At 54.4% G+C, this 24,924-nt stretch overlaps 11 protein-coding genes across 11 annotated transcripts; 2 read left to right on the plus strand and 9 right to left on the minus strand.

Annotated features, from left to right (window-relative positions):
- Positions 1-473: 473 nt before the first annotated feature.
- On the minus strand, positions 474-1,247 carry W97_03353 (uncharacterized protein; the record flags this gene model as incomplete). The annotated part of the gene is made up of 1 exon (XM_007781250.1): positions 474-1,247. One exon carries the CDS (start codon positions 1,245-1,247, stop codon positions 474-476), a length of 774 nt encoding a protein of 257 aa, XP_007779440.1.
- Positions 1,248-2,392: 1,145 nt separating this feature from the next.
- On the minus strand, positions 2,393-3,605 carry W97_03354 (uncharacterized protein; the record flags this gene model as incomplete). The annotated part of the gene is made up of 4 exons (XM_007781251.1): positions 2,393-2,619; positions 2,691-3,113; positions 3,172-3,374; positions 3,430-3,605. 4 exons carry the CDS (start codon positions 3,603-3,605, stop codon positions 2,393-2,395), a joined length of 1,029 nt encoding a protein of 342 aa, XP_007779441.1.
- Positions 3,606-5,186: 1,581 nt separating this feature from the next.
- Positions 5,187-6,629, plus strand: W97_03355 (uncharacterized protein; the record flags this gene model as incomplete). The annotated part of the gene is made up of 1 exon (XM_007781252.1): positions 5,187-6,629. One exon carries the CDS (start codon positions 5,187-5,189, stop codon positions 6,627-6,629), a length of 1,443 nt encoding a protein of 480 aa, XP_007779442.1.
- Positions 6,630-7,059: 430 nt separating this feature from the next.
- W97_03356 (uncharacterized protein) lies at positions 7,060-7,755 on the minus strand (the record flags this gene model as incomplete). Its single annotated transcript, XM_007781253.1, has 1 exon — positions 7,060-7,755. One exon carries the CDS (start codon positions 7,753-7,755, stop codon positions 7,060-7,062), a length of 696 nt encoding a protein of 231 aa, XP_007779443.1.
- A 2,548-nt stretch (positions 7,756-10,303) lies between these two features.
- On the minus strand, positions 10,304-10,804 carry W97_03357 (uncharacterized protein; the record flags this gene model as incomplete). The annotated part of the gene is made up of 1 exon (XM_007781254.1): positions 10,304-10,804. One exon carries the CDS (start codon positions 10,802-10,804, stop codon positions 10,304-10,306), a length of 501 nt encoding a protein of 166 aa, XP_007779444.1.
- A 636-nt stretch (positions 10,805-11,440) lies between these two features.
- On the minus strand, positions 11,441-11,888 carry W97_03358 (uncharacterized protein; the record flags this gene model as incomplete). The annotated part of the gene is made up of 2 exons (XM_007781255.1): positions 11,441-11,681; positions 11,764-11,888. The coding sequence occupies 2 exons, from the start codon at positions 11,886-11,888 to the stop codon at positions 11,441-11,443; spliced, it is 366 nt and encodes a 121-aa protein (XP_007779445.1).
- A 1,971-nt stretch (positions 11,889-13,859) lies between these two features.
- W97_03359 (uncharacterized protein) lies at positions 13,860-14,081 on the minus strand (the record flags this gene model as incomplete). Its single annotated transcript, XM_007781256.1, has 1 exon — positions 13,860-14,081. One exon carries the CDS (start codon positions 14,079-14,081, stop codon positions 13,860-13,862), a length of 222 nt encoding a protein of 73 aa, XP_007779446.1.
- A 1,619-nt stretch (positions 14,082-15,700) lies between these two features.
- Positions 15,701-18,853, minus strand: W97_03360 (uncharacterized protein; the record flags this gene model as incomplete). Its single annotated transcript, XM_007781257.1, has 1 exon — positions 15,701-18,853. One exon carries the CDS (start codon positions 18,851-18,853, stop codon positions 15,701-15,703), a length of 3,153 nt encoding a protein of 1,050 aa, XP_007779447.1.
- A 379-nt stretch (positions 18,854-19,232) lies between these two features.
- Positions 19,233-19,706, plus strand: W97_03361 (small nuclear ribonucleoprotein Sm D2; the record flags this gene model as incomplete). The annotated part of the gene is made up of 3 exons (XM_007781258.1): positions 19,233-19,252; positions 19,304-19,594; positions 19,664-19,706. The coding sequence occupies 3 exons, from the start codon at positions 19,233-19,235 to the stop codon at positions 19,704-19,706; spliced, it is 354 nt and encodes a 117-aa protein (XP_007779448.1).
- Positions 19,707-19,956: 250 nt separating this feature from the next.
- Positions 19,957-21,872, minus strand: W97_03362 (dihydroxyacetone kinase; the record flags this gene model as incomplete). Its single annotated transcript, XM_007781259.1, has 3 exons — positions 19,957-21,208; positions 21,278-21,791; positions 21,866-21,872. The coding sequence occupies 3 exons, from the start codon at positions 21,870-21,872 to the stop codon at positions 19,957-19,959; spliced, it is 1,773 nt and encodes a 590-aa protein (XP_007779449.1).
- A 658-nt stretch (positions 21,873-22,530) lies between these two features.
- W97_03363 (copper amine oxidase 1) lies at positions 22,531-24,463 on the minus strand (the record flags this gene model as incomplete). The annotated part of the gene is made up of 2 exons (XM_007781260.1): positions 22,531-24,082; positions 24,132-24,463. 2 exons carry the CDS (start codon positions 24,461-24,463, stop codon positions 22,531-22,533), a joined length of 1,884 nt encoding a protein of 627 aa, XP_007779450.1.
- Between the last annotated feature and the right edge of the window lie 461 nt (positions 24,464-24,924).

Below are 24,924 nucleotides of genomic sequence, written 5' to 3' on the forward strand. Positions count from 1 at the left end.
TAACGACGCGAAGTCAGGGATATCACTACGGATCGACAATCCGGTCATCAGAGCAGTATGTTGTCGTTTCCCGCCCCTGCCCCGCATGGTGAGCATGAGGTTGAGTTCTGACCCACCTCGGAGAGCGGGAGAGATGGCATCACGCACCTAGCATCCAGAAGTGAAACCAAACCGGCCCAACGCTGCTGCTTTTGTGTTATTACTTTCTGCACAAGCCCCACATGAACCGCCTTCGACGCCTACTCCGTCTCTGCCCTTCGCACTACCCATCTCATTACTCGTATCAACCCGTTGACTCAGCGCTGCTGGTACGGCGCTCAGAACCGGCCCAAAAAAACGCCTCCCAAATGCACGCAAAGATACAAAAGTGCCGCCCGCATGCGATTGATGGTCAGTCAAAGACGACTACTGCGCACGCCTTCCACTCCTGTCTCGCCACTCCTCACAGCATCTCCATCCTGCCTCTCCAGTTCTCACACCATCCCCCCACCAAGCACCCATCCCAGCGCAGCGAACGAAACTCCCCACACCCACATCCCCATCCCTCGACTGCGGCCCGCTGCCCCGTTCTGACCGACATCAAGCAAACTGCCCCCGCCGCCCCCGCCGGTCTGCCTCGCCTCCGCACTACTGCTACTCGCGGCCGTCGGTCGGACTCCAGATGCGATACCGGTGTCCACCAGCGCGGCCGTCGTGGTTGGAGCCGCCGTGCTCGTCGGCGCTGCGGACGTCGTGATGGATTCTTCCGATGAGGACGGACTGGAGGAGGCCGTGCTACTCCGCGTCCGCACCGGCGACGGCGAGGTCTCGACCAGCAGCCCCGTCGCCGAGCTCGTCACCTCAGACAGGCGCAGCGTGCTCGAGCCGATCGTGGGGCCGGGGTAACCCGGGACCGAGTGCGAGATCGTGGCTGCAGGCGGCGTGCCGACAAGGCGCTTCGTCTGCGGACACACGGTCCGGATCCCCAGCCCGGCGAGGAAGAGGCCGATGATCGTGTCGGCCTCTACGTCGTCGTCTGCGCAGGCGGTCTGGACGAGCGATTCGATTGCTAGCACGCCGGCGAGGCAACGCGTGCTGCAGATTGAGACGGAGAGGTCGTGGAAGTCGGTCGGGGTGCAGGCGGTGATTTGTTGTGTGTAGACGGAGGCGCATCCGGGGGTGAGGTTGGTGTTGCGCGGGGAGAAGTCGGAGAGGGATACCGCGGTTGAAAGGCTGGGGAGGAGGGCGGTCGGGTAGGTGAGTCGCATTGTTGTGGATGTTGGATGGCTGGTCGGAAAGCGAGTGGAGGTGATACCGGCGAGTTGCGCGCTCGAGGCACAGTGTGAAGGATAGCGATAGCGGAACTCTTATTGCGAGAGAAGAAATCGGTGTAGCGACAGTAAGTGACGTGCGAGAGAGAGAGCGAGGGTTGTGTAATTGCGGCAAAGGGCTCCTTCCGTGTCTTGATAGTCGCAAGGCCAACAACAACGACCCCAACCCCCCTCTCGTCTGATGTCAGCGACCGTATGCGCCTTGCAGCAGCAGCAGCGCACGCTCTCTTCTCAACGGCCGGCAGCAGCCCGCGCCTGCGGTGGTCACGCAAGGAGATAGCGAAGGCGAGGAGACACGAGGAAACAAAAAGTGAGGGGAAAGCACAGCACCAGCTGGGGCGCGACGCAGCGACAACGAAGGGAACGGCACCAGGCCCGCAGGGAGAGGAGAGCACAGGAGAGGCAGAGATCACACGTTTGCAGCGGAGAGTTGGGAGGAGAATGCCCTTCTGGCGTTGTAGACAGCAACAAGCGCTTGTGCTGCTGCTCTAGACTACTGTATCAGCCTCGCGGTTACGGCTTCAATGGAGATATGCTCGCGGCAACGACAGTGCCAGCTCCGGCTCCCCATTCGGTCGCATCTCGCGCCCATGCTCGGCCTCGGCGAGGAATGGAGATGGTGCACGATGAGGCACGACGGGGTTCGTTAGCTTGAAAGGCTGGCTGCAGCTTCACGTCGCAGGGCTGGGATCATGAAACGCTGCTGACGTTGGATCGTCCCGCGAGCCGCCCATTGGCTCAAAACCAGCCCCCTGTGTTCCGGCAGCGCATCCCCGGCGAGCTTGTCTCCTGGGTGTCGATGCCTCTGTGAGATGGGCGTTTTGTGCGACTCGGCGCTTGCTGATGACGCTGAAACGAGATCAGGAGTTTGACTTCAGGCTCCATCTACTCATCTGGCAATTGCGAGTACAACGTAATTTTTAAAATAGAAGGGTTTACGCGTATCTCAACCCTCGAGAGCTTGTCCGTTCATCATTACCTAGGCAAGGACTATGTGACCGCTGGTTGTCCTAGACAACAGTCCGCTACGAAACATGATACCTAGTTAACCGACCCAGAACGCTCGCATGCGTTCACCCGCCTCATTCCATAACAAGCACACTGCGGAACCTCACGCCTCCAGACAGCATCCGCTCTACGGCGTCCTCGACTTTGTCCAGCGGGAATTTCTCCACCATGCACTTGACATCTTGGTGCTGGGCAAACGAGATCGCCTCTTCGCTATCGAGCGCGTGTCCAGAAGGCCAGCCGTGCACCGATATGCCCTTCATTATCATCGGAATGGTGTTCACCGAGACTTCACCAACAGCTGTAGCAGAGTGTCAGACCCGCTTCAGTGATGACACGGATCCAAGCTTGAAAAAGAGGAAGAGCACTTACGTGACAGAACGAGCACCTTTCCACCAGGAGCGCAAGCGTTTACCAAAGGACCAATGATCTTCGGATTGGGCGCGGTGACGACGACCAGCGCCGCACCCCCCATCTTCTGGAGTGCCTCTGCAGTGTCCTCTTTGCTGCCGTCGACGTAGTCAGTTGCGCCGAGTTGCATCGCAAAATCTTTCTTAGCGCCACTGCTCGACAAGGCGACAGTGCGGTATCCCATGCGGCGCGCATACTGGATCGCAAGATGGCCGAGGCCACCAAGACCCTGCACCGCAACGGTATCGCCCTGAACAATGCCCATCTTGCGGATACCGTTGAAGACGGTTACGCCTGCGCAGAGGAGTGGTGCGTAGTCGGCGGGATCAACATCGGACGGGATGCTGACAGTTGCTTCGGAGCGAAGAGTGCAGTATTCGGAATCTGCGAGGACATTGTCAGCATCTGGCCCAACGCTCTGAAGCGCCGCGTCGTGACCTACATCCACCGTTCCTTGTCACGCCGTTGATGGCTTCGTTGCTGCACATCTGGAACAAGCCGCGGTTGCAAGCCTTGCACGTCCCGTCGTGTCCACCGTGCCATGGTCCGCCAACTCTATCGCCCTCCTTCCACCTCTTCTCGCCTTCTCCTACTGCGACAACGGTGCCGATCATTTCATGGCCAGGCACGATCGGATATGGGATCCTACCGATGTGTTACCTTCTATTTTGACTAGGCGCTACTTGCGATTTGCACTCACCCAGGAAATTGGCCCTCCTGCACCGCACAGTCCGAGTGGCAGACACCGCACGCATGGACCTTGATCAGCACTTCACCGGCCTTTGGCTGCTCGACCGGGACTTCTTTGATCGCCCATGGGGCGCCGGCTTTCTCGAGGACGACCGCTTTGCAGGTCTTGGGGATGCTGGGTGCCATTTTGGGGACGACGGTGTTTTGGGGTATGTGCGGTTGGGAATGTTTGTACGGCGCCGGTATCTCTCGAATGCCGAGCTAACAGGACGATGACAGAGGAGGTGAGCTAGGAGGAGCGGTTACGCGTTCTCCTGGCGGCGCATCAGGGCCTTTAAACCGTCGTCTTGCTGCAGGGCCGGCCCATCGCAGCTCGCAAAGGCGCGAGAGTTAAACTCCGAGCCGCCGTCGACTGATCCGATCCACCGACTCTGCCAGCGCCCCTCGCGCCTTCATCATGCAGTTGAGAGTGTCTAAACGCTGACTGATAGCGACTCTGTCATTATCAATTGGTTGTGGCTGCGACAGGATCCAGCACATGCCTGTCGGTGCAGCTGGCCGGCTTGACATCACCCCGCATTGGACTTGAAGTGCCCCTCCATAAGGGACCTGACTAAGCCGGATGCACGTCTGGGCGGCGCTTGATCATCACGCTAAGGAATGTGATGCGGCGGTCACTTTCTCGAGTCCTCATAACCTCAGCGAACTCGAGACGGTGAGGGCCTCTTTGTAAGGGCGATGCAGGTCGCTTGTCAGCGCTCCAAAGCCAGCGAGACCGGTCGTCAGGACAACATACCTGGCCGCGTGATGATCGTCTTCATTGTTAAAATTACGCAGTTGCGAACTGCATCGCATTGCCAGTCACAGGGAAAGGAATCATATTGACCACGGTAGTGCTTGTCGTCATCAGAATTGTCAAGCTTTCTAACACCTCGGGAACGTAGTTGCCAAACTCAAGTCTAGGCGGAACAGAGCCTTCAATGTCCAGATGGAGGGTAAATCTCTATGAGTCACCAGGTATTTGCTCGATACTTTGGCCATCTCCAGGTATCTGTTCAACGCGGAAGGAACGATGCCGAGGTGATGCGGCCTTGAATCTAAGGTTTGGCACAGGAACTGGTGAACAGGACGCGCTCGGATCAGGTTGGACACGCTCGTTGATGTGGCTTCGAAGATCTGGGACCAACTTCAATATCAATCATGACACCTGTCGCATCTCCAAGTTTCTCGGCTTGATATGGGAAGTCGAGAGCGCTGGTACGGCACCATCCGTCTGCTCGATCGTGAACGCCAACATCGTCATTTCGATTAGTCGGGCAGCGTTCGTTACTTCAAGCATTCATCATTCTCTCACTGCATGAAACGGCATTTAGGAGCCGCCGTCAAGTGCTCTGCATTGATTGGCCTTCCTATCTGAAGTCAACTCTGTACGATGCTTCTAGAAGCTGTCAGTTCCAAGCCATCAAAGCCATTGAGTGCCTTATCTTGCATCCTTTCACTCAAGACCGGCATAGAGGCGTCCTCCGTTTGCAGTGCGTAATTTCCCGTAAGATACGTTCAATTCAACTCACTGGCTAGGCAGCAGTACGTAGAACGTTGCTCGAGTAACCAATATATTCTCAATGGTGAAGCTGACTGCACTTCTCTCTCCAACTCCAGCTGGACTAACGCTTCCTTACGCCTCACAGCCGCATGAGACGCTTCCAACGTATCGAAAGCAATCACTCCGATTCTTTATTTGCCGCCCAGCCCGTCAACATCGTCACCATGGGAGACTCTGAGGAGCGGATTGAGGAATGTGAGCCGAGCCCTCAGTGCATCGACGAAGTGGGAACATGTCCGAAAGGCCTCACCGAAGAATCACGACGGTTCATTAAGGATGCAAAGTTGCGTATGGAGGCATCGGAATGGGGCCTTGGCGAAGCACAACGGCGCCTTGGAGAATCCCAACGGTGCAATGACGAAGCACAGCGACGCCTTGGAGAATCACAACGGACCGTCAAAGAACAACAACGACTGCTTGTAGGAGCACAATCGGACTTCAGCAAGGCGGCGTGGCTCCTCAAGGCAGATCTCGAAGCAGCACAGACCGGCACTGAAGAAGAACAGATGCGTCGCCAATCGGTGCACGATCATATTCTCCTTGGACAGGGCAAACTTGGAAAACTAAATCTTGCACTTGAAGAGGTACAAGAGTCAGAACGGCGGGCCGGTGGGATGGTAGAGCGGCGTCTCGAAGCACTACAGAAGGCCGCTAAGAGAGAAGAACTGCGCGTCACGACAACATTCAAGGAGATCATGGACGAAACATTCCGCCTGGATTCGGTTGCCGCGAGCAGAAATCCCGATCCCTCATCAAAGACGACTCTTCGAACTCCTTGTCGTCAGCAGGAAGGTCCCCTCGTCTCTGACTCGCTTACAGAAAACATCATAAGCCGCCCTTTCTGCACCCAAAAGTGTCTGCTAGGGCTGGTCCGAGGGGAGTTGCTCGACAAGCAATGTCCTAACGTGTCTCTCCATTGCGGCAAGCGGACGGCGTGCGATCACCTACACAAACATCGGCTCAATCTTCAAGACTGGCTGGACATCTTGCACAAGCAGCTTACTGTATCGCTAGACGCTATCTGCGAGGGGCTAGGAAGAGAAGGTGACACGGGCTTTCTGTTGTACATCGCCCCAAATTTGCATGGATACACTCTTGTCGCGAAAGGCACTACCCGCGACAAAGTACCCTATCTCCGTCACGAAGCTACGGTCTATCAGCACATACGAGCGCTGCAAGGGATTTGCCTGCCGGTGTATCTGGGATCTCTTGATCTGATCCATGCACACGAGTGCGACCACATGTATGGACCTCAAGAACTCGTTCACTTGATGTTTCTGTCTTCGGCGGGAGAGGATTTGGATACAGATAATGCCTCGAAAGACGACATAGCGACCTGGACTCGGGAACTTCGCCGCACAGTCGAGGCGGTTAACAAAGCCGGCGTGATACACAACAGCCTCAAACCCAGCAATATGCTTTGGAACAAAGAGGTCGGTCGGCTCATGTTAGTGGATTTCGAGCGGGCAGAAATTTTGACGTCAAGCAAGCGAACGTGCACCGAAGATGATACTGATTGTGGACCTGAATGGAAGAAGCGCAAAGGTTCGCCCTACAAGTCTGGTCGGACAAGTGAGAAGGGACGGTTGAAGGGAGTATTTGGGTAGCGCTCTTTCCATGAGGTGTTGAGTTGCAGCTGGGACTGGTATGTTGGGAAGATTGGGACGACACCTTTAGTCTCGGGACTTCGTTTCTCCCGACATCCATAATGGTTCTGAGTTGGACCTGATGGCGGCTTCGCAGTCTCTCGTTATGCTTTGGCTAGTTCCTTTTTTACACCACTTGTGCCACGCTTTCATCCCAGTTTCTTGTTACTGGGTCGCGGTTGGTGGAACGCAGAAACCTGTAAGATAATTCACAGTCACGCAACAACAAAATCAAACAGCATCAAAGTTATGGAGGAGAGCCGATAGCTTCTCCAACTTTTTTCTAGTTTTTTTTGGCGAGCGCCAGCGCCCATTTTCACCTCCCTGTATCTGTCCCCTCCCATTCTCTATGCCCTCCTACCTCCATGCGTGGCCCTCAAAGCACACCATCTCACAACGGCACGTCCATCCGTCCCTTCTCCAAATCCCTCTCCGCATTCAAATCCGCCACCCAGTTCGCAACCCTCTCCTCTGGCGTCATCGCAACCCACTCTCTAGTCCTTGACTTCATCGTATGCAATCCACTCACTCTCAGTGTCGCGAATGGCAGCAGTGCATCTCCTGGAGGCCCCGGCGGCGCCACCCTTGCTGCTACTGGCCGCGGCACCTCCAACGCGACATGAGGTGTTTCGTTTCTGCGCGGAGCGGTCGGAAGCTGCTCAAACGCGACGTGAGGTTCTCCTGGCCTGCGCGGAGCTACCGGAGCGGCTGCAGCTACCGGAACGGTCGGAGCCGCCGGAGTGATCGGAGGCTGCATCTCGAGCGCAACTGTTATCGTCTCACGCTTACGGAGGGGGTTCAACTTACCAATCTTACTGCACAAGCGCTGCAGCTTCCGCTTCAGGGACGCCCAGAGCGGGTCCCAGAGTCTGGTACCGTTCTCAAGTCGCCTGAAAAGGATAATGAGCGTGACGGCGATGAACGCTAGCACGAACGGAATGAAGGTAGCGACGAACAACGCCAAGGACATGCGCCCTGCTACTTTTGAGGGTTCAGCTGCTGTGATTTTCTCCGCGCGTTGAATCAACGGGGCAGATAGAGTACTCACCCAAAACGCGGTCGTGTTGGTGCAGTTGTGCGGAGCCATGATTCCTGTAAGTTGGTTAGTGAGTAGACTGTTTGGGGGCTGGGGATGCTTTGTTGTTTGGTCGGTTCTGAGAAAATCCAGTTTTCTCAGGGCGCCAGTGATCTGAAGAAGACTCAGATGGGGAGCAAGCTGGATGGATGATAGGTGGGTATATATACCAGACACCTGCTGCTTGGGATTGTGATAGTTGGACAGCTGGCGCGGGAGACAATCTCATTGTATTCAGAACTATGCAATTGTAGATTTAGCGTTCAGCGTCCTACACAGCGAAGCTGAACAATGAAGCACAAAGCCTGCAGCTCATGTTCCAGCTTGGGAAGTCCCCGAGTCGCATGACATCGGCTGTAGCATTGTAGCCCGTCTTACTGAACGGTGTGTCGCCTTGCTGACCTGCGCATATACGCCATTGAAAGCTCAGAGTACCGGACATATTTGAGATTCAGTAGACCAAGCTGGATACGAGTGGCAGATGAAAGTGCGGAGTGGGTACTCGAGTAGTAAGGGGTCATTCCGTAACAGAGATGGAACCTCCCAAGGAATGGATCAATAAAGCTTGACGATTCAGAAAGACCTCGAGGCTAATGACTGAGCGAAGCGTCAAAACAAGAGACTGCGAACTCGATTACACCGACAATACTTAGCTGAAGGCCGAAGGGTATGCAACTGTACCATACAATGTCTGTCTAAGCATCCCATGGCGTATGACTCGAATTTATTCTTCCGTAATCATTTCACTTCGGTGGCACTGGTTCGCGTCTGCACTAGTAAGGATGCAACAATAAGTAGATCTCCTCTTCGAGTGTAATCTGGAGAAATGGGCCGCAGCTAAGATCACCAACTTATTTGTTCCGCTCTACCTTCAGCATTGACGCAATGAGCGAGATGTAAGTCTCCCTGAACCCTCGCATTGAAATTCAGAAAGAAGCCTCGAAATGAGTACCCCAAACGTAACACCAAATGACTAGACAGACAAAGAAAACTCCACCCTGGTGCTATTCCTACGTGAAATGCCGTTGCATCCTAGCCCAGACCTATCTACGATGCTGCATAGCGGGAGAGGGTCGGGGTGCGGACCTCGCGCTCGGTGCGCGCGGAAAGGCTTTCGAGGGTCGGGACCATATCGACTGTGGGTCTATCGCGAAAGAAGGCGTCTAGTACCGCCCTGATATTGCGATAGACCTGCAACTGGCAGCCAATTGGTCTACCTCTCTCGTCCGGCTTGAGACGGTCATCCCATGTGGACTGGCATGCAATAGTGTACACACCCCGCATGTAATTATGCCAGATCGGATGGTCGAAGGCGGCGCGGAGATCCACACCACGTTCGAGCGTTGCGTAGAGTTCGAAGGCAGTGTCCTATTGCCAGCGGGAGGAGTGCTGCCAGAAGGTCTTCTTGGGAGCGGTTGCGGCTTTCTGCGCATTGTAGTGCTCAACATTGCGGCGGACCGATGACTTGTCAGCTATGCTCCTCGAGAATGTCCCATGGACCTCACGCACAAAACTCAGAAAGAAGTCCTCACTCCAGATCTTGTGTTGCCAGTTATCACGCCATTAGAGTATGTTGTCTTCTTTCAGCGTATATCTATCTGCGGTGAAGTTGAACCCTACTAGCATCTCTACAATGTCGCGACCGCTAATCGTCATATTGCGAAAGTAGAACACTATAGCCACTAGGAGGAGGTTCTTATTGTCTTGGAAGAAGTTGGCAATGTAGGCATTAGTGGACCCTTGAGCGATGAATCCACTGTTACCTACAACAGTGGGGGTGCGGATTAGACTCCCATCAGCATTGCTACGCACACCTCCCCTCACATTCCTTAATATAGGATACTGCCTCTCATCCGGCTTGAGGCGGTGATCCTAAGTGGTCTGGCATGCAACGGTGTACACTCCTCGCATGTAATTATGCCAAATCGCATGGTCGAAGGTGACGCGTAGGGCTCGAAGGCAATATCTCACTGCCAGCGAGCGTTTCACGCACCATGCGCAGAAAGAACTCCACACTCTGGATCCTAGGTAGGAAAACAAGGGATCCAAACGGTACGTGATCCTTCAGTTACCCTTGTGCTGTGGTGCAATATGAGGCGCGTTCGTCATAGGGGCGGCGACATCGACGATTGTATAAAGCCAGCCACGAGCCGGAATTGCCTTCGGCTGATAGGCGTGTGAAGACTCGACTGTGACACACCGCTTAGCTTCGTAAGTTGTCTGGCCTGGCATGATTCAGATACAGCAGCATGCGTGCTGCAAACGACAAAGTTGGACAAATGCAAAGCGCAGGCGAGTTCCGATTGGGCCCAGAATCGGTCAATTTGAGCAACCATGGGCATTGCCTAGTTTCCACTTTGAATGGGAGAGCACGGTTGTTTCAAAAATTTTCAATCATACTGAGGAATAACAGGAATGGAAACTGAACTTATTGTTAAAACGCCGTAAACGCCTATAGAGCTGAGGCGGATGGACAAACGGTCGAATCGCAGGCTTGGCGGAACCCGTGAATGTGCAGCCGCCAGGAGGCTACGAAGGGATGAAGTGACTGGAGTTTTGACTACTGAACTGGAAGCGAAGGGACTACCTGCGGCTTGAATCTAAAATCCAACCCAACACTGTGCATACTAACCGCGCTCGCCCTCCTCGAATGCATCTTCCCGTCCCTTGCATTCTTGCAGCCTGTAGCGTCCATAAAAGCCGCCCAGCCCTGCATGCCATTTCCTTTGCCGGCCAGCAGGATCTTTGTGTCCCGCAGCTGGATATTCAACTGCTCATTTCTCTTTTCCAAGTCTGCTTTCTCCTTCCAGGCAGCCTCGCACTTCTTCATTGCTTCCTCGAAGAGGGCTGACGTGATGTGTTCTATCCGGGCATCCATCAGTTGTTTCTGGTCCTCGGCCCTTTTGAGGCGCTGACGCTCGGAACTGATCAGGTAGCATAGGCTAGCAAGACAGATGATAACCGTGAAAACCAGGGCGGCGATGGTTGCAAGAGGCTTAAAGTTGTGTGATTCGGTCTGAGCCAGTGGCTCAAGGTAAGGTGTGTAGAAGGCAGATGCCATGTGCGTGGCGGATGCCATGTACGCGACGCGGGCTGTTGCTGTTAAGCTAGGTGTGTATTTGAATGGGCCAGCAGGTGAAGGCGGTTCCAGGATCATAATGTGTTTCAATAAGATCAGCTCATGGAAGAGTGGACCGGACAAGGTGTAGTGTGGTTGCTGCAAGGCAGAAGGGCGGTGGGATTGGAGAAGGCCGAGAAGGAGGCCCGAGAGCATGCAGACATGGAACAAAGAGAGTCGAAAAAACAATGCTTTGATAATGCCGATCTATAACAAGAAATCCACAATGTCAAGGTAAATGAAATATGGCGCACTGTTCTTTGTTCGTGCAACAAAATTGTCCCGTCAAGCCTGGCGGAAGAGGCGAGCGAGCGGTAAATCCGGGCAGGTAGCACGCCAGCGTACCGACGCAGGATGCCCAGGAGTGGTGAATCGGGACAGATGGCACGCAATCATGCCGACGGAGCGGCGTAGGAGTGACAGAGCTGAGTCCATGGCAAGTACAGCGAACACATGAGCGGCTGGTGATTGAGTCGGTTGCCGACCGTGAATAAGTTGCTTCTATTTACGTAAATATTTTAATTGGGACGAGTAACCATCTGGCGGTGAAGTCGTGCAGCGACAAAGGAGATAATCTGCTCAGTGCAGAGGCTCGAAGAGAGAGTCGAGCAGCGTATCACCGCCCGTCACAAGATGGCCGTTGGCGTGGTCGAAGTTCGACTCAAGTCCCGAGCTCTGGAATCCTTTTTGATCCGTCGATGCATGTAGGTCCAGCCCTTCGTTTTCCGTAGTAAGTCTGATATCGGTATCGGGAGTTGTCGCTCGTGGCCCCTCTACGGGTGCTGTTGTATGATGGACGGTGTGCGGACTGATTGGCGGCCTGCTTAAAAGTTAGTGATGTGGACACCAGCAATATCGAAGCTGCCAGCACTAGTCGATGCGACCGTTATCAGCTTGCTTACGTTTCAGTCGATTTCGCCGCATGCTTCCGTAATTCGGCAAATTCCCTCTGAATGAGTTCCTTCAGGTCTTTGAAGTCCCGCTTGAAGAGGTCGAGACGGCTTGAGATGCCCAATAGTGCTGTCATGGGCTCATGCTGGGCTTGCGATCTCCACAAGCCCGGCGGATTGTGCTGGAAACCGGTGCCATCTGGGGTACCTGCAGAAGTTACAAACCCTGATGGACTCATATCACATGGCATCGGTGACATAGGCGTCTGATATGGATGAGACATGGGCGGTTGTCGCAATGCTGGCGTTGACTCTGTATGGCGTCCAGATGCAGGCCTCGACGTCGGTCGTGGCCTGGAGCGAGGCTTGGTCGGTCCTGATCTTGGATATGGATGCTGCCGCCATCTCAAATCACCCGACTGCACGGGAGCTTGTTGGGCTTGCGGAAACGGATGTTTGAGGCTCGATGGCCGGCCTATGAACTGCCCCGAGCTGCGATGGAAAGTGACTCCCTCCGGCGGCTGGCTTTGGGAGCGTCGCCGTCCAAGACTGCCTGAAGAAGGAAAGTCGGATCTAATACTGGCATTGTGCTGGTATGGGAGTGCCGTGCAAGGACCTGACAGTGTGTATGAAAAGTCAAAATCTGAGATGGCCTCATGGTTGGGAATGCTTTGGGGTGTTGACGACGGCGCTGTGAGAGTCAAGGAGGGGTCGACTGTGTTGAAGACGGATGGCTCGGAAAAGAGAGCGTCAAGCTCGGCGAAAGTGTGCTCTGTTTGGTGATGAAATGGACCATGGGAAGGGGCCTGTAGCGGATCGTCGAGCATTGCAAGGCTGGAGAGTAAATGGATAAGATTCAATTCAGACTACCTAGGGAAGTTGGTGAACGGCAGGGTGAAGATCAAAAGTCCATGCAGATGTATACTTGTTTTCTTTGTTCCACAGTTGCTGTAGATGCAAGACTAGTGCTGTTGCTGCGGTCGACCAACGCATCGCCGAACTGAGACAGCGTCTGAGACCGGAGAGTTGCATGTATACGGACGTATTGGATTGGGCATACCTTACCATACCTGCTCTCCGCCCTTGCAGGTAAGCTGAATTTCTCCAAGGATTACGTCCAACCAGCCCATCAAGGGCTAGTAATGTTAAGACTGAGCTTGAGCATGGGTCAGCTTACCGGATACCTTAGTGTTGTAGGAGAAACGGCTCAAGGGAGACTGAGCGCGGAGCGAGTGGTTGTTCCGGTCCATTGCGACGACCGCCAAGGTCCTGCGGCTTGGCTGCCAAATTGCCGACCGCCGACCGCGCCGTTGGTACGCGCACGCATCACAAGGCATCAGTTCAACCCCCAGCGGTATCGACGTTTCAACTTTTCCATAACCTTGATATCATGAAAAAAAATGAATCCCCATACTGCTATACGCAAAAAAGACTCTTTCGTATGGGTACAAAAGAGCTCGACAACGGCAAGACTCGAACTTGCGCCTCCGGAGAGATATGATTTCGATTTAATACGTTCGAGTCATACGCGTTAACCACTCCCTATTAAGATTAGCCGTATTCAAAGCTGCAGAATTTGATATAACATACGCCACGTTGTCTTGGAGGTAAAAGTTGGGTTTTGAATATATATACCTACAACGTAACAGCTCAAGCAACTCTCGTCGATACCCTAGGTCATATTTTCCACTCTTATGATTGGGTACCTAGTACAATAAGAGAATTCACAACTCTCTTTCTCTGCCTCTAGGTCCGCTTCGGAAGCTAGGTACCTAACTACTCCGCCTTGGTCTCCGGGAGGATTTATAGTAATGAAGGGTGTCGTTTCAGTTGTCACCCGCTAATTGAACAGCATCCTGTTAATGACGCACACGCGCAGGACCCCTTTGCCGTGTCGGCTCAAACAAAATCAGCAATCGAGCATAGACAATAATCTCACATGGTTTTAGCATCAATTGCCCTGCTTGATATCGATGCTGTCACCCGAAGACAAATAGTTTGCCAGGCAAATAGGCTGCGTTAACTCCTAACTAGCTTGAGCAGCGCTCGAAAAGCAGCTCGAAAGATATGTAGTGCTTGCGGCAGTCATGGATATCACATGGTGACACCTACCTAAGGTGTGCCAACACGCGGACCTCAGCACCAGGACCGCGGTGGAGATGCTCCTCGACTTTCGGCACACCAATGCCGAGGTAGACACCAGGCTCGGTGTCAGGCTTGCAAACAGGAATCTTCTCTAACCCGACGAGACTCTGGAGGTCGATATACCAGCGCTGCCCTAGAATCTCCTTGACTTCGTTGGGGATGAAGGTCATTAACTCTTCTGTCATTGCTTGGGGTGTGTAGGCATCGAGATGCGCCTTTTGCTCCTTATTAAGAGCACCCTCGGCTGCTGTACGAAAGGTGTAGATATCGTTTACGGCGCCCGCAAGGCGGGACTGGAAGCGCTAGGTCCCTCGCTCGAACCTTCACAAACACGAACACGGCCAGCTTCTTTGAGGACAACAAGAATGAGAAACCTCAAGTTATTCGGTTCAAGGGGCTTTGGGGTGCGGGGCTGGGGGTAGCACGTCTGCGCCTTAGCTAAGCGCTACCCACGCTGGTTCTGCATTTTATAAATCTAAGAAAATTTGTTCCAGTATCGACAGCGTTGGTGCTCGACGTCGTGGTGATCATTCACTAAACAGGTAGTGTCTTGCTAGTTCTGTAGAATCAAGAAGCTGCTCAAGCGCGATATTATATGAGTGAATTCACCGTGTCGATCGAGTAATCTGACTTGATACGATGTCAGCACCAATCTTCTAGATTCATGTCACGCTTCGTCCTATTATGCTGTGATTACGCCACTGAACGATTGTCGCGCCTTTGAGCACGCACCTGGATGACAACAATCGCTGACTCAAAACCGAACCGTGGCCTGGTAAATTACTGCGCCAACCATCGAATCGAAGCCGCTTTCTCAAATAGAACAATGCAGCTATGTAGAGTTGACAGGTAAACGGAGACGCTTATGAACTTTGTAAAGATATTGCAGGTAGGACCAGAGGCAGAGCGGTCACGGAAAGGATCTTGGTAGCCTGGTGAAGGGGGGAAAGTTTAGCGATTCTGGAGTCTGGCGACCTTTGGCAGTCTAGTGTACGCCTGACCGGAGGCTGAGGGGCCACAGTAATGGTCTTCGTAAGCGTGGTGAGTTCTGCAGCTTTGGTTAATCGAGGGGTCAGTTGGTTTCTGTCGCAATAGCGCCGCGTATCGAACCTATATGTGGCAGCAATAGATAGCAAGTAGTAAGATCCGCGCATAGAAAGATCACTCCTCGGACACCTCTGGAACATCCTCTAGCTCCTTCACTCCTTTCCCAGCCGCTGCAGCGCGGCTTCTTGCCGTTCTTAGTCGCGAGCGTTCTCTGTCTGCCTCAGTTCTGGCAGCCCACTTCTTCTCTCGCCGCTTTTTTTGAGTCCTCAAGGACCTTGCCGTGCTCCTCCACGGATAGTATCCCTCTACTCTTGTTCTCCACGCTGGCAATCGGCTCTCTGACGTTGGCCGGGAGGAACGGAACAAGAGGGACGGAACGGCGGCTGAAGTGGCGGGCAAAGAGCTCTGGCCGCACTTCATCGGGAATAGTGTTGAGCAGGTTCGCCATAACCTGCTCTATGAAGAAGATTTTTGCTCCGAGAGCTGGCTCGGGCTTTGTTACGTGTCACTCTCTATTCACAGTTAAATGTCGTCTGAAGGAATTCGAAACGCATCGTCACTCTCATTCAGCTTGTTGTCAATGATAGTTTTATACTTATAGTGCTGTACTACGTGCGAGCAGCTGATATGCCGACGCTGGGTATCCCATCTCAACGCTTCTTCCCACAAGTGATGGTACAAGGTATCTCCGCTATGCAATGCAGTGCAAAACGCTCACAAAATCCCCTCCAACGCTATCAACAATGACCGCAGTACCCTACTCCCTTCCCGCCATCTCCCCACCAGCCTGTCCACCCTCCCCACTCGCCTTCACACCCCCGCCTATGCCCTCCAGCCCTTCAAGCATCCCTCCAGTCGCCGTCGCCGGATCCTCATACAGCGCAAAAAAGTTCGAAGCCGGGGATGTCGGCATAAGCCCGCCCAAGTCATCGAACTCAAAATTCCCCAAATCGAACTGCGCGCCCGACTCATCGACCGGAAGCGATCCAAAATCGAAGTTGCGCGAGGGCGAATCTGCCATCGGGGCTTTGCCGAGCAGCTGAGTAATTGCCGCGGTGTACGGCGTCATTGCCTGTGCAGGAGATTTCGCGTTCCGAGATGGTGTAGTGGGCAGGAATAGAGCTGTAGTGGCGGACTTGGATCCTGATGAGCCGTTGGTGCGGGACGAGAGGGGAGAGCGCGAGGGCGTCTTCATCAGGTCGAGGTAGTCCCGCGTGGTCTTCGGTGTCATTTGCACGTTGATGAGTCCTTCGTCGAAAAGGTACGACATCTCGTCTGGTTCGTTTATGGCCGGCGGACAGTTCTCCTTGTTCTGGTCTGGCTCGGGATTGCTGGTTTGTTGAGCAGAGGGTGTGACTTGCGGTAGCTGTGACTTAGCCGGACTGGGAGTGACAGACGGCGCGCCCTCTAGTGATTTAAATTCGCCATCTTTCCGTGGAGAGGGAAATATGAGACGTGTGGTGTTCTTTTCCGGCGACATGATCTCAATAGGGCTTGCCTCACTCCCAGGCACTCGCCCGACCGGGCTTGATTGGATGCCTCGGTTCAATGCCGAGGACGCTGCTGTTCTGGCCTTCTTCGACTGGGCTTTCCTCTGAGGCTGCACACTCGACGATCGAGGCCTCTTGGCCGGGCGTTTCAAAGAAGCTTTAGTTGTGTTTTCCACCGTTCCTTGGGGTTGATCGTCGGGCAAATCTGAATTTGCGACATCGGCAATGTCTGAGGTAGGTTGAGGATTGACACCGGTGCGCTTCCCGCCAGCCCTGCCTCGCCCTCTCCTGCGCACAGCCGTATCGTCCGCATCCACAGGCCCCCACAGGTGTTCGGGACGCATGCCACCCTTCGCGGGGACCCAGAGACCGCAGGGGTTGCAAAGTTGAAGGACCTCAAACAGCTGATGCTCCTGCTCGTAGGGACTGATGATTTTCTTGTATATGCGATGGCCTGTCACATGGCCCATTACTTCATCACGGACCGGCTCGAAGCCGACAATGGGATATGGTTCCTTTGGGTCTTGAGAATCGAGCAGGTCTTTTCGCGGCTCGCCAGCCACTACTCGCGTGTATATCTTACGCCACGTCACGGTCTTGATTTCACCGCAGTTGCCGCAGAATGGCGGCATCTTGCCCGCTTCGAGTGACATCTTCAGTGTTGCCTGTATTTGGTGTTTGCGCCTTGCTCCGGATGAGCTACCCGGCGGCGGGCGCGAGATGGAACGCGTAGGCTGGCAAGGTCCGTCAGATGGCACATCTAGTGGTGATTTGGCCGCCGCCGGTTGAAGGCCGGCTGATCCTTGCGCGTTTGGATTGCGTTCTTGTTGGTGGGGAGGTGGAGGTGAATTAGCGCCGGAAAGGCCAGGTATTCCAAGCTGCGATGTTGAGGTAGCCGACCTCGAAAAGCTTTCATTGCTCTCGTTAGCCTTCGGTAGAGCGAGGCTTGAAGTTGCAAGTCCTGGATGATGCTCTGCCGTAGCGTTTGGGGTCGGCGCGGTCCAGCTTGAATCGCCGCTAGCTCGCTCGGTCACATCTACAGACGCTGCTGTTTGAGCCATGGCCTCTCGCCGGCGCTGTTCGCGATAATGGGGTCGCGGTGGCACAACCTTTGTTGGTAACCTGTCGCGAGGGCCTGGCTCGACTTCCACCCAAGCTCTGTTCGTGTCGTAATTGGGGACTCTCTGTTGTTGGTCCGACTGCTGCGGTTGTGTGGACTGTTGCTGCGCAGGAGCCCCCCATGGAAACTCATCACCGACGCTCGGAAAAACTCCAATGTCTCCAACCTCCGCCGGCCAGTCGCTCAAGTACCCAGAATCGGACGGACCCTGGTCGGTATAAGATAGAGCCGGCAGCTCTGGACTCGAAAGAACCGTCATGTCGTCAGGAATGGGGAATATCGGTGGTGATGAATTGTAGGTTGTCTCAAACTCTCCTCTACCCAGTTCGTCTATATCTGCAGGGGAAGTCGTGAATGAGCTATTAGAGACGTCATCAGCCTGGACCGAAAAGCCGTCCGATCCCATAGTTGAACCGCGTCGGAGAAAGCTTCCGAGTTGAGGCTGAGCACGAGGTTGTGAGAAGCCCGGATTGGTGGGGCGAGGAGTAGGTGCCCTAGCAGGTGGTTCCGACGAGATTGAACCACCAGGTCTTACTGCGATAGGACGGTGGCCTCGGATTGAGGCGGCAGTGCTAGCAGCAACGCGAAGGGAGTCGGCAGTAGAGTGCACTCCAAACGCCGTCTTCCCAGTCCAATCAGCCTGGGTGACTTTGACCCGCTTCCTAGTAGGCCCCTCCTCATTGGCTTGCTGGTTGGAGAAACTAGCGTCGAACGATCCACGCTGTCCATGTGTAGGACGCTCGCTTCTGATGGACGTACGTGATGCCGGTCGGGAATAAGTGGCTTGGGTCACTTGTTGTAGAGCTTCATTGGTCGACCTGATGCTAGGCGTAGGGCTGCTGGTTCTGCTTGGTTGAAGACTGTGTCCACCCATTGACGCAGCGTACATACTGTGAGCCGGAGCCCATTGTTGTGGAGGAGGGTGCCAGGCGTGTGGGTTGAAGCTCCCTGAGAAGCTGTTCGGGTGGTGTATGTTGTCGGTGGGAAGCGGCACGAGCTTGATCTTGACCTCCAATGTTTCCTGGATCCCGTTTGTCATGAAACCGATGAAGTTTTTGCACACCCGTCCAGTGATCATGACGTCTTGTTGGTGCGCAGCCGCAGAAGGCACCAGGATGGAGGATAGCATGCCTTGGCCGACAAGCGGAGCTTCGTGTTCAGAGTAGTCGTGGGCGTAGACGGTGTAATCCTGGCCTGACTTCGCGAGCAGTTCAGGGCTTGCCTGGATGATGGCTTTAATGCACGATCTGAGCTCCATGAGGCCGATTTCCGTGCTTTCGTTGATGAAAGCAGTCTGCATGTTGACCGCATTCTGCAATCGGGTAAGGCAATTCGTCTTCCCATCGCCAGAGTAGAGGACTTTCACTATCCGATGTCAGGAAACGCATGCTTGGAGCACAACTCATCCTAGAGATCTACCAACCTTGTAGAAGTCGATGCGGTACGCCCGCACCCGTTCCGCGCTCCATCGAAAAAGGCACGAAGTTCTATTCGCAAGAGAGTTGTGCCTTCTCGATAGTAACTGAAAGGGTGCGGTCAACGCGTAGAGTAGAACGCGTGATGAGGTCGGTGGTTGGTCCATTAAGATGCCCCGTGCTGGTTTTTCCGTTCCGGCCGCATCGCGCGTGCAGAACTTCGTGACATCGCGCAGCAGCAGGCCCCCACACCACAGCTCCAACATGGCGGACGTAAAGATACAGTGAGTCACGTATGGCCCTTGCTGTCGCGAAAATCCGCTAATAGCTCACAGAGAGCTCCTGCAAAAGCCCCGCAACGAGCTGACCGAGTACGAAATCGCCCAGCTCGAGGAATATGAGTTCACGTCCGGCCCTCTCTCCATCCTCCAGACGGCGGTTCGCCAGCATACACAAGTCCTGATCTCCTGCCGCAACAACCGCAAACTCCTCGCGCGCGTGAAGGCGTTTGATCGGCATTGCAACATGGTTCTAGAGAATGTGAAGGAGATGTGGACGGAGACGCCGAGATTGGCGTCGGGGAAGAAGGGAAAGCCGATGAATAAGGACCGCTTTATCAGCAAGATGTGAGTCATGGGCCGCAATTTTCACCAAAGGCGCACCGGGGAGCACTGAAGCTGACTGCTGGCGCTTAGGTTTCTACGGGGCGACTCAGTCATACTTGTTCTGCTGAGTTGAGCTTGGCTACGGAGAATCGCGAGGTTTTGCATAGGCCGAGCTGAGACGGAACGGAGTTTGGCGTTGGGAAGCGATTGCGCAAAGTCTGGAAGGTCTTAACCACGAATCAGACACGAAGCGACCTTACATCATCAAGCTTAACAGCCGCTCAAGGGTATGGGAAACAGCTCTATAATTGGCAAGCGCGCGAGCTTTCTCATTCCATCAAACACAAATCCGCTCACGTGATCCCCGCACAAATCTACGCAAATCACCGTAGCCCCTCACTCAAGCCCATTAGAAACTCAGCCAGCCCGTGTGCGCCGGGATCAGGGACACCCTGCCAGCCTTCTCCACCGACATAAACCGTCCGCCCAAGACTGGCCTTCATTCCTTTCGTGCCCTTTGCGCCCTCCTGCGCCGCCTCGGCCGCGGCATGGACGTCCTTAGTCTCCGCGAGCTTTTCGACGAACGGATACAGCGCGTCCATGAGCGTCCTGTCGCCCGGCTTCGCAGGTGTGTAATTGGTCAGCGCCTCGAGCGATGAGTTTAGCGCATTAGCCCAGATCTCGACCGTGACCGGCGCGGGTGAAGACGGACTCTGTGTTCGCAGGCCATGCGCCAACGCATTGAGGAAGATGGCGTAGATGGCGCCTGAGGTACCGTCCATGGAGTTTTCCACGCTCTGTGTGATCTTGTACAGGAAGATGCCAGCGTCGTCTGTAGCCTTTGATTTCTCCAGCAGCTTGAGGATTGATTCTGCCCCTCGCCTAAGACCAATGCCGCAGTCACCGTCTCCGACGATGGTGTCGTAGTTGGTGATGTCGGATTCAGCGGCGATGACACGGTTGAGTCCGCTCGTCAATGCTGTCTTAGCCAGATCCGGATCTATCTGGAGATTGCTCGGTTTGGCCTCTTCGGTATCTCCAGCCTTGTCCATCGTTGCGCTGGGCTTCTCCTGCCAGGTCTTTGTAGGTATCGCCGCTGACCAACCAGTCACCTCAGCCGGTGCATCCAGCAGCTCTAACATCGACTTCCCTGACCCGAGGCCGGTATCCTTAACCTTCAGGAGCGAGATGCTGAATCCTAGCCCGTTCAGACTCGTCATGTATGTGCCGGACAGTATCCTGACTGGCTTGATCTGATAGTCTTTCTCGAGCTGGTCTACGACCTCGTTCGTGATACCGCCCATCTCCAGCACACTGACGCCGCCTAAGTTGTTCACTAGGAGGACTGTGTCATCGTCCGAAGAGACCTCCAGAAAGCCGCGGTCCTTGTCTGACGGATCGAGCATGTACGCTAGCATGGTCTTGACCAGCTCCGGAAGTTCAATCGTCTTCCGTTCTGAACCAGCTTCGTTATGGATCCCCATGCCAATCTCCACCTCGTTTTCTTTGAGATCCTCCTCGCTTGGCTCCGCGACCGACCGACCCGGCACATGCACATGGGACAACGAGCTACCAATCGAGACGATATTATCCGCCGTCAATCTCGCCACATCGTACACTTCCTTCAGCGACGCCCTATACCTCAGTCAGCCATTGTAGTTCTCAGCCAAATAACCTTCCCTTCTCCCGGCATCCACAACTCACCCACTTTGCGCCAACGCCCCCGCAACCTTCAAAACCAACACCGTCCCCGCAATCCCTCTCCTCCCCACCTTTCCCCCCTGCTTCCTCCCCACGCCCACATCATCCCCCACAACGAGCATCTCCGTCTCCAACCCCCCCGCTTTCGCCTTCTCAACCCCCATGCCAAAGTTCAGCACATCCCCCGTATAGTTCATGACAATAACCAGCACGCCCTTCGCGCCATCGACCCGCTGCAGAATCGCGCGCCGCACCTGCTCAGCAGACGGCGAGGCGAAGATCGTGCCGGCTACGGAGGCGGTGAGGAAGCCCGGTCCGACGAGGGACGCGAAGGAGGGTTCATGGCCGGAGCCGCCGCCGGAGATGAGCGAGACGGTGCTGCCATTGTTGGAGGTGGAGGTGGGGCGCTGGTATATGATTTTGTTGGAGGCGTCGAGGGCGACGGCGGGGTTGGTTAGGGTGATGGAGTGGAGAGCGGTTTGGACAAGGTGGGTTGGGTCGTTGATGAAGTGCTTGGCTGGTGGGATTGAGGTGTTTGTTAGTGGTATGGTTGGTGATGAAGCGGGAGCAATTGAGTGGGGGACGTGTTACCGGACATGGTGATGGGTCAGTCGGGCGGTAGGTCAGTGGTGTAGGAGAGGAGCAGAGACACGTAGGGAGACATGTTGTTATGGGCGGATGGAGCGCTGCATGTGGCAGAGTGTGGGGTTGAGAGGAGTTGCGGATGCGGGGAGGAGGACTGAGTCGGTACATCCCGGGCCGAACGGATTGCCTATTTGGGATCATGGCTCAAGGCTGGCCTCGAGATGTAGGTATTGTATCAGTGCATTATTAGCGGAATATAGTCCGTGATTTGCTGGAATCTTAGATCCGCTGCTGCTTAATGACATTGATCAATATCCTCGTCAAGCACATAGAGTTTATCACTGAACGCCTTCAACGGACTCGGTATACTACAGCTTGTATCCAGACTGGAAACGCGGAATATCTTTGGCCAAACACTTTTGAGGGCTTGCACTAGCTGTCACAGCATCCATTTGTCGTCCCGTTTGTCGTAACTAGCTGAGAGGCCGTGTTCTTATTGGACGGAACATCGATTGACGGATTCGCCGTAAAGAAGTCGGCCGGCCGCAAGTTGATCTGGAAGATGTCGACAGGCCTGTGTTATACACTTGTCAGCATGCTTTCCAGTATTAAAACTCCCATCAAAGACTCTTCAAATTGAGGTTGTGAGGCTCAAAGTAAGGGCAGGCAACTCACATAACAGGCCAGTCCTCAACTCGAGGATTGTGCGTCAACCCAAACACGTTCCAGACAACCACGTCTTCATCCATCACCGGATCTTTGCGCGCTGCGGCATCCGCCACGCCGTCGACCTCGCGCTCACTCTGCAGAGTATATCTGCCGCCGGCATAGAGCTCATCATCCTTGTACTTCGTGACCCACACGTGGTGCTGGGTGAACAAGGCACGCTTCGCCTGCACCGAGTCCGGATGGGCCAGCAGCTTCTGAGTTGCTGGAGGCGTGAACTTATAGCCCACTGGCTTCCCGCTGATTGGGTTGGTTTTGTGCGGATTGACAATCTTGAAAACGCGGTTGTGCTCCGGTGCCGCGTCGAGTCCGGCTGACGTTGGGATCACTGTCTTGCGAACTTCATAGTAATTTCCGAACGGATTCGTTGCCTTGTCCATTGGTGCTTGGTGTGATTCCTCATGCAAAACGGTGTTGTTGTGGCCATCAATGGCGGGATCTATGCGCGCGCAGAAGATATGTTGATGGTTCTGAGCCAGTACCCCTCCAGAGACGACATTGCCATAATCGCTGGTCTTGCCAGGGTCGATGTTGACAACACTGACAATTCCAGTAGCCCGGGTTTCTATTGTGATGCCTCCAGACTGGTCGAACTTGAAGGCAAAGATATACTCATAGTTTGCCAGGGTGATGATGAACTGAACAACCAGCTCGCGCCGGCGGGTTACCACCGCTCTGCCTGTTCGCCAGTTTGTATGCTTCCATTCAATGCCATTGTCTTGTTCATGGAGACAGATGACATTCGGGGTAACTCGTGGTTCTCCGTCAGAGCCGATAGTGACGCCATCGAAGTATTTGATGACGCCTAAGCAGTCGCAGCCGAGTGAGAGATTGTTCGCGTAGTTTCCAGCACCGCCGTCACCAAAATCGAAGGCCTGCTTGCGCTGGAAGGGATCCCGTGGGTCACCGTACGGTACGGTCATCTCGCTGATGCTGAGCCTATACAGCACGCTTCGTCCGTCGTAGTGCACATCATGGATGACAGCGCCTTCTCGGGGGTTGAATGAGACCCTGAACCGCCACTTCTGCCACTCAACCAGCGATTCGCCATTCACGTGGAAGGAAGGTCCCTCAGGCTGTGTGACGTTCAGAGGCTTCAGGTCTTTCCGTACACCGTTCTCTAAAAGCTCTGGAACGTACTCAGCCGGTTGGCAATGGTCGATGATGTTCCTCTTGTGTGTCTTTCCACTTAAAGGGTCACCCTTTCCGCCCGTCGCCAGACGATCAATGCGGATAATCTCCCGCTTTTGTGCATCCATGACGGGGATAAGTGGTAGAGGGTAGGCGTAGAAGTTGGAGTCATCATTCCCGTTCCTCGTGTCTTGAGCGAAGCACAGCCCCTGGAAATAGCGAAGATTGTCGGTGCCAGGATCAGGACCGCCGTACGGCCACGGCTCTACGATGACTTCGAAACCCTCAGGAAGGTCGAACTCCGCCATGGCTTTTTGAAACTCGGGCGAAGCCTTGCACACTTCGACAAGGGTTTCAAACTCACGCCTAACACGTGTCAGCATGTTGTCTTTTTGGCAATAATGTCCGCTCTTACATTGTGAGCATTGCGTGATGTTCCTTGCCAACGACCTCATGCGAAACGCGCTCCTTCCGCACCACATCCACGACAGATTCGTGGTATTCCGGAACCCTATCAGAGCCTATGACGTCGTACTGGCACTGTGCAAGGCGAGCGGGGCGTGGTGAATCTGACGACAGGCGACCGGAGTGTTCGAGTTCCAGGAACTCTTTCAACTCCACCTTTGCTGGCTCCTTGAGATGTATTTCCCGGAAGTCGACGACAGCGCCGGAGTGAGCAGCCAGAACGACATCTCGAGCTTGGCGTATCTCTTCGAGAGAGAGTATATCTAATGGATGCGGCGCCATGGCCTTTGGCTTCATTGGAATTTACACGCGGTGTGTATTAAGAAATTTGCGGGTAGATGAGTACACTGAGTGCTGAATGTAAGTGTCCAAGGCAAGCTCTTGAAGACGAATACGACTAGAAGATATTCTTGGTGGACGGGGCAGTTTCAGGTAAAGGATGAGGTTTGCGATTGGGAGGAAAGAAACATGAGACAGTCCAGAAGATATACGGCGACCCCACCGTTTATATAACCATCGACATTCAGAGGTCCCTGCATTTGAGCTGATGCCAACCCTGTCCTGACCAGGAGCGTGGTCAGTAGCCACGCAGAGGATCTCTCCGATAGGGACTATTTCGGTAGCTGCTCGAGATCGTCGTCCGACGAGATGGCCAACCATTCGAGCTAGGGTCCAACCCCTATGACTCCCATTGGAGCCGGCTTTGAACCCATAATCATAACAAGGTCGTCGCGGAAGGAGTT

The sequence above is a fragment of the Coniosporium apollinis genome, assembly GCF_000281105.1.
Source record: "Coniosporium apollinis CBS 100218 chromosome Unknown supercont1.13, whole genome shotgun sequence".
NCBI classification, from domain to species: domain Eukaryota; kingdom Fungi; phylum Ascomycota; class Dothideomycetes; genus Coniosporium; species Coniosporium apollinis.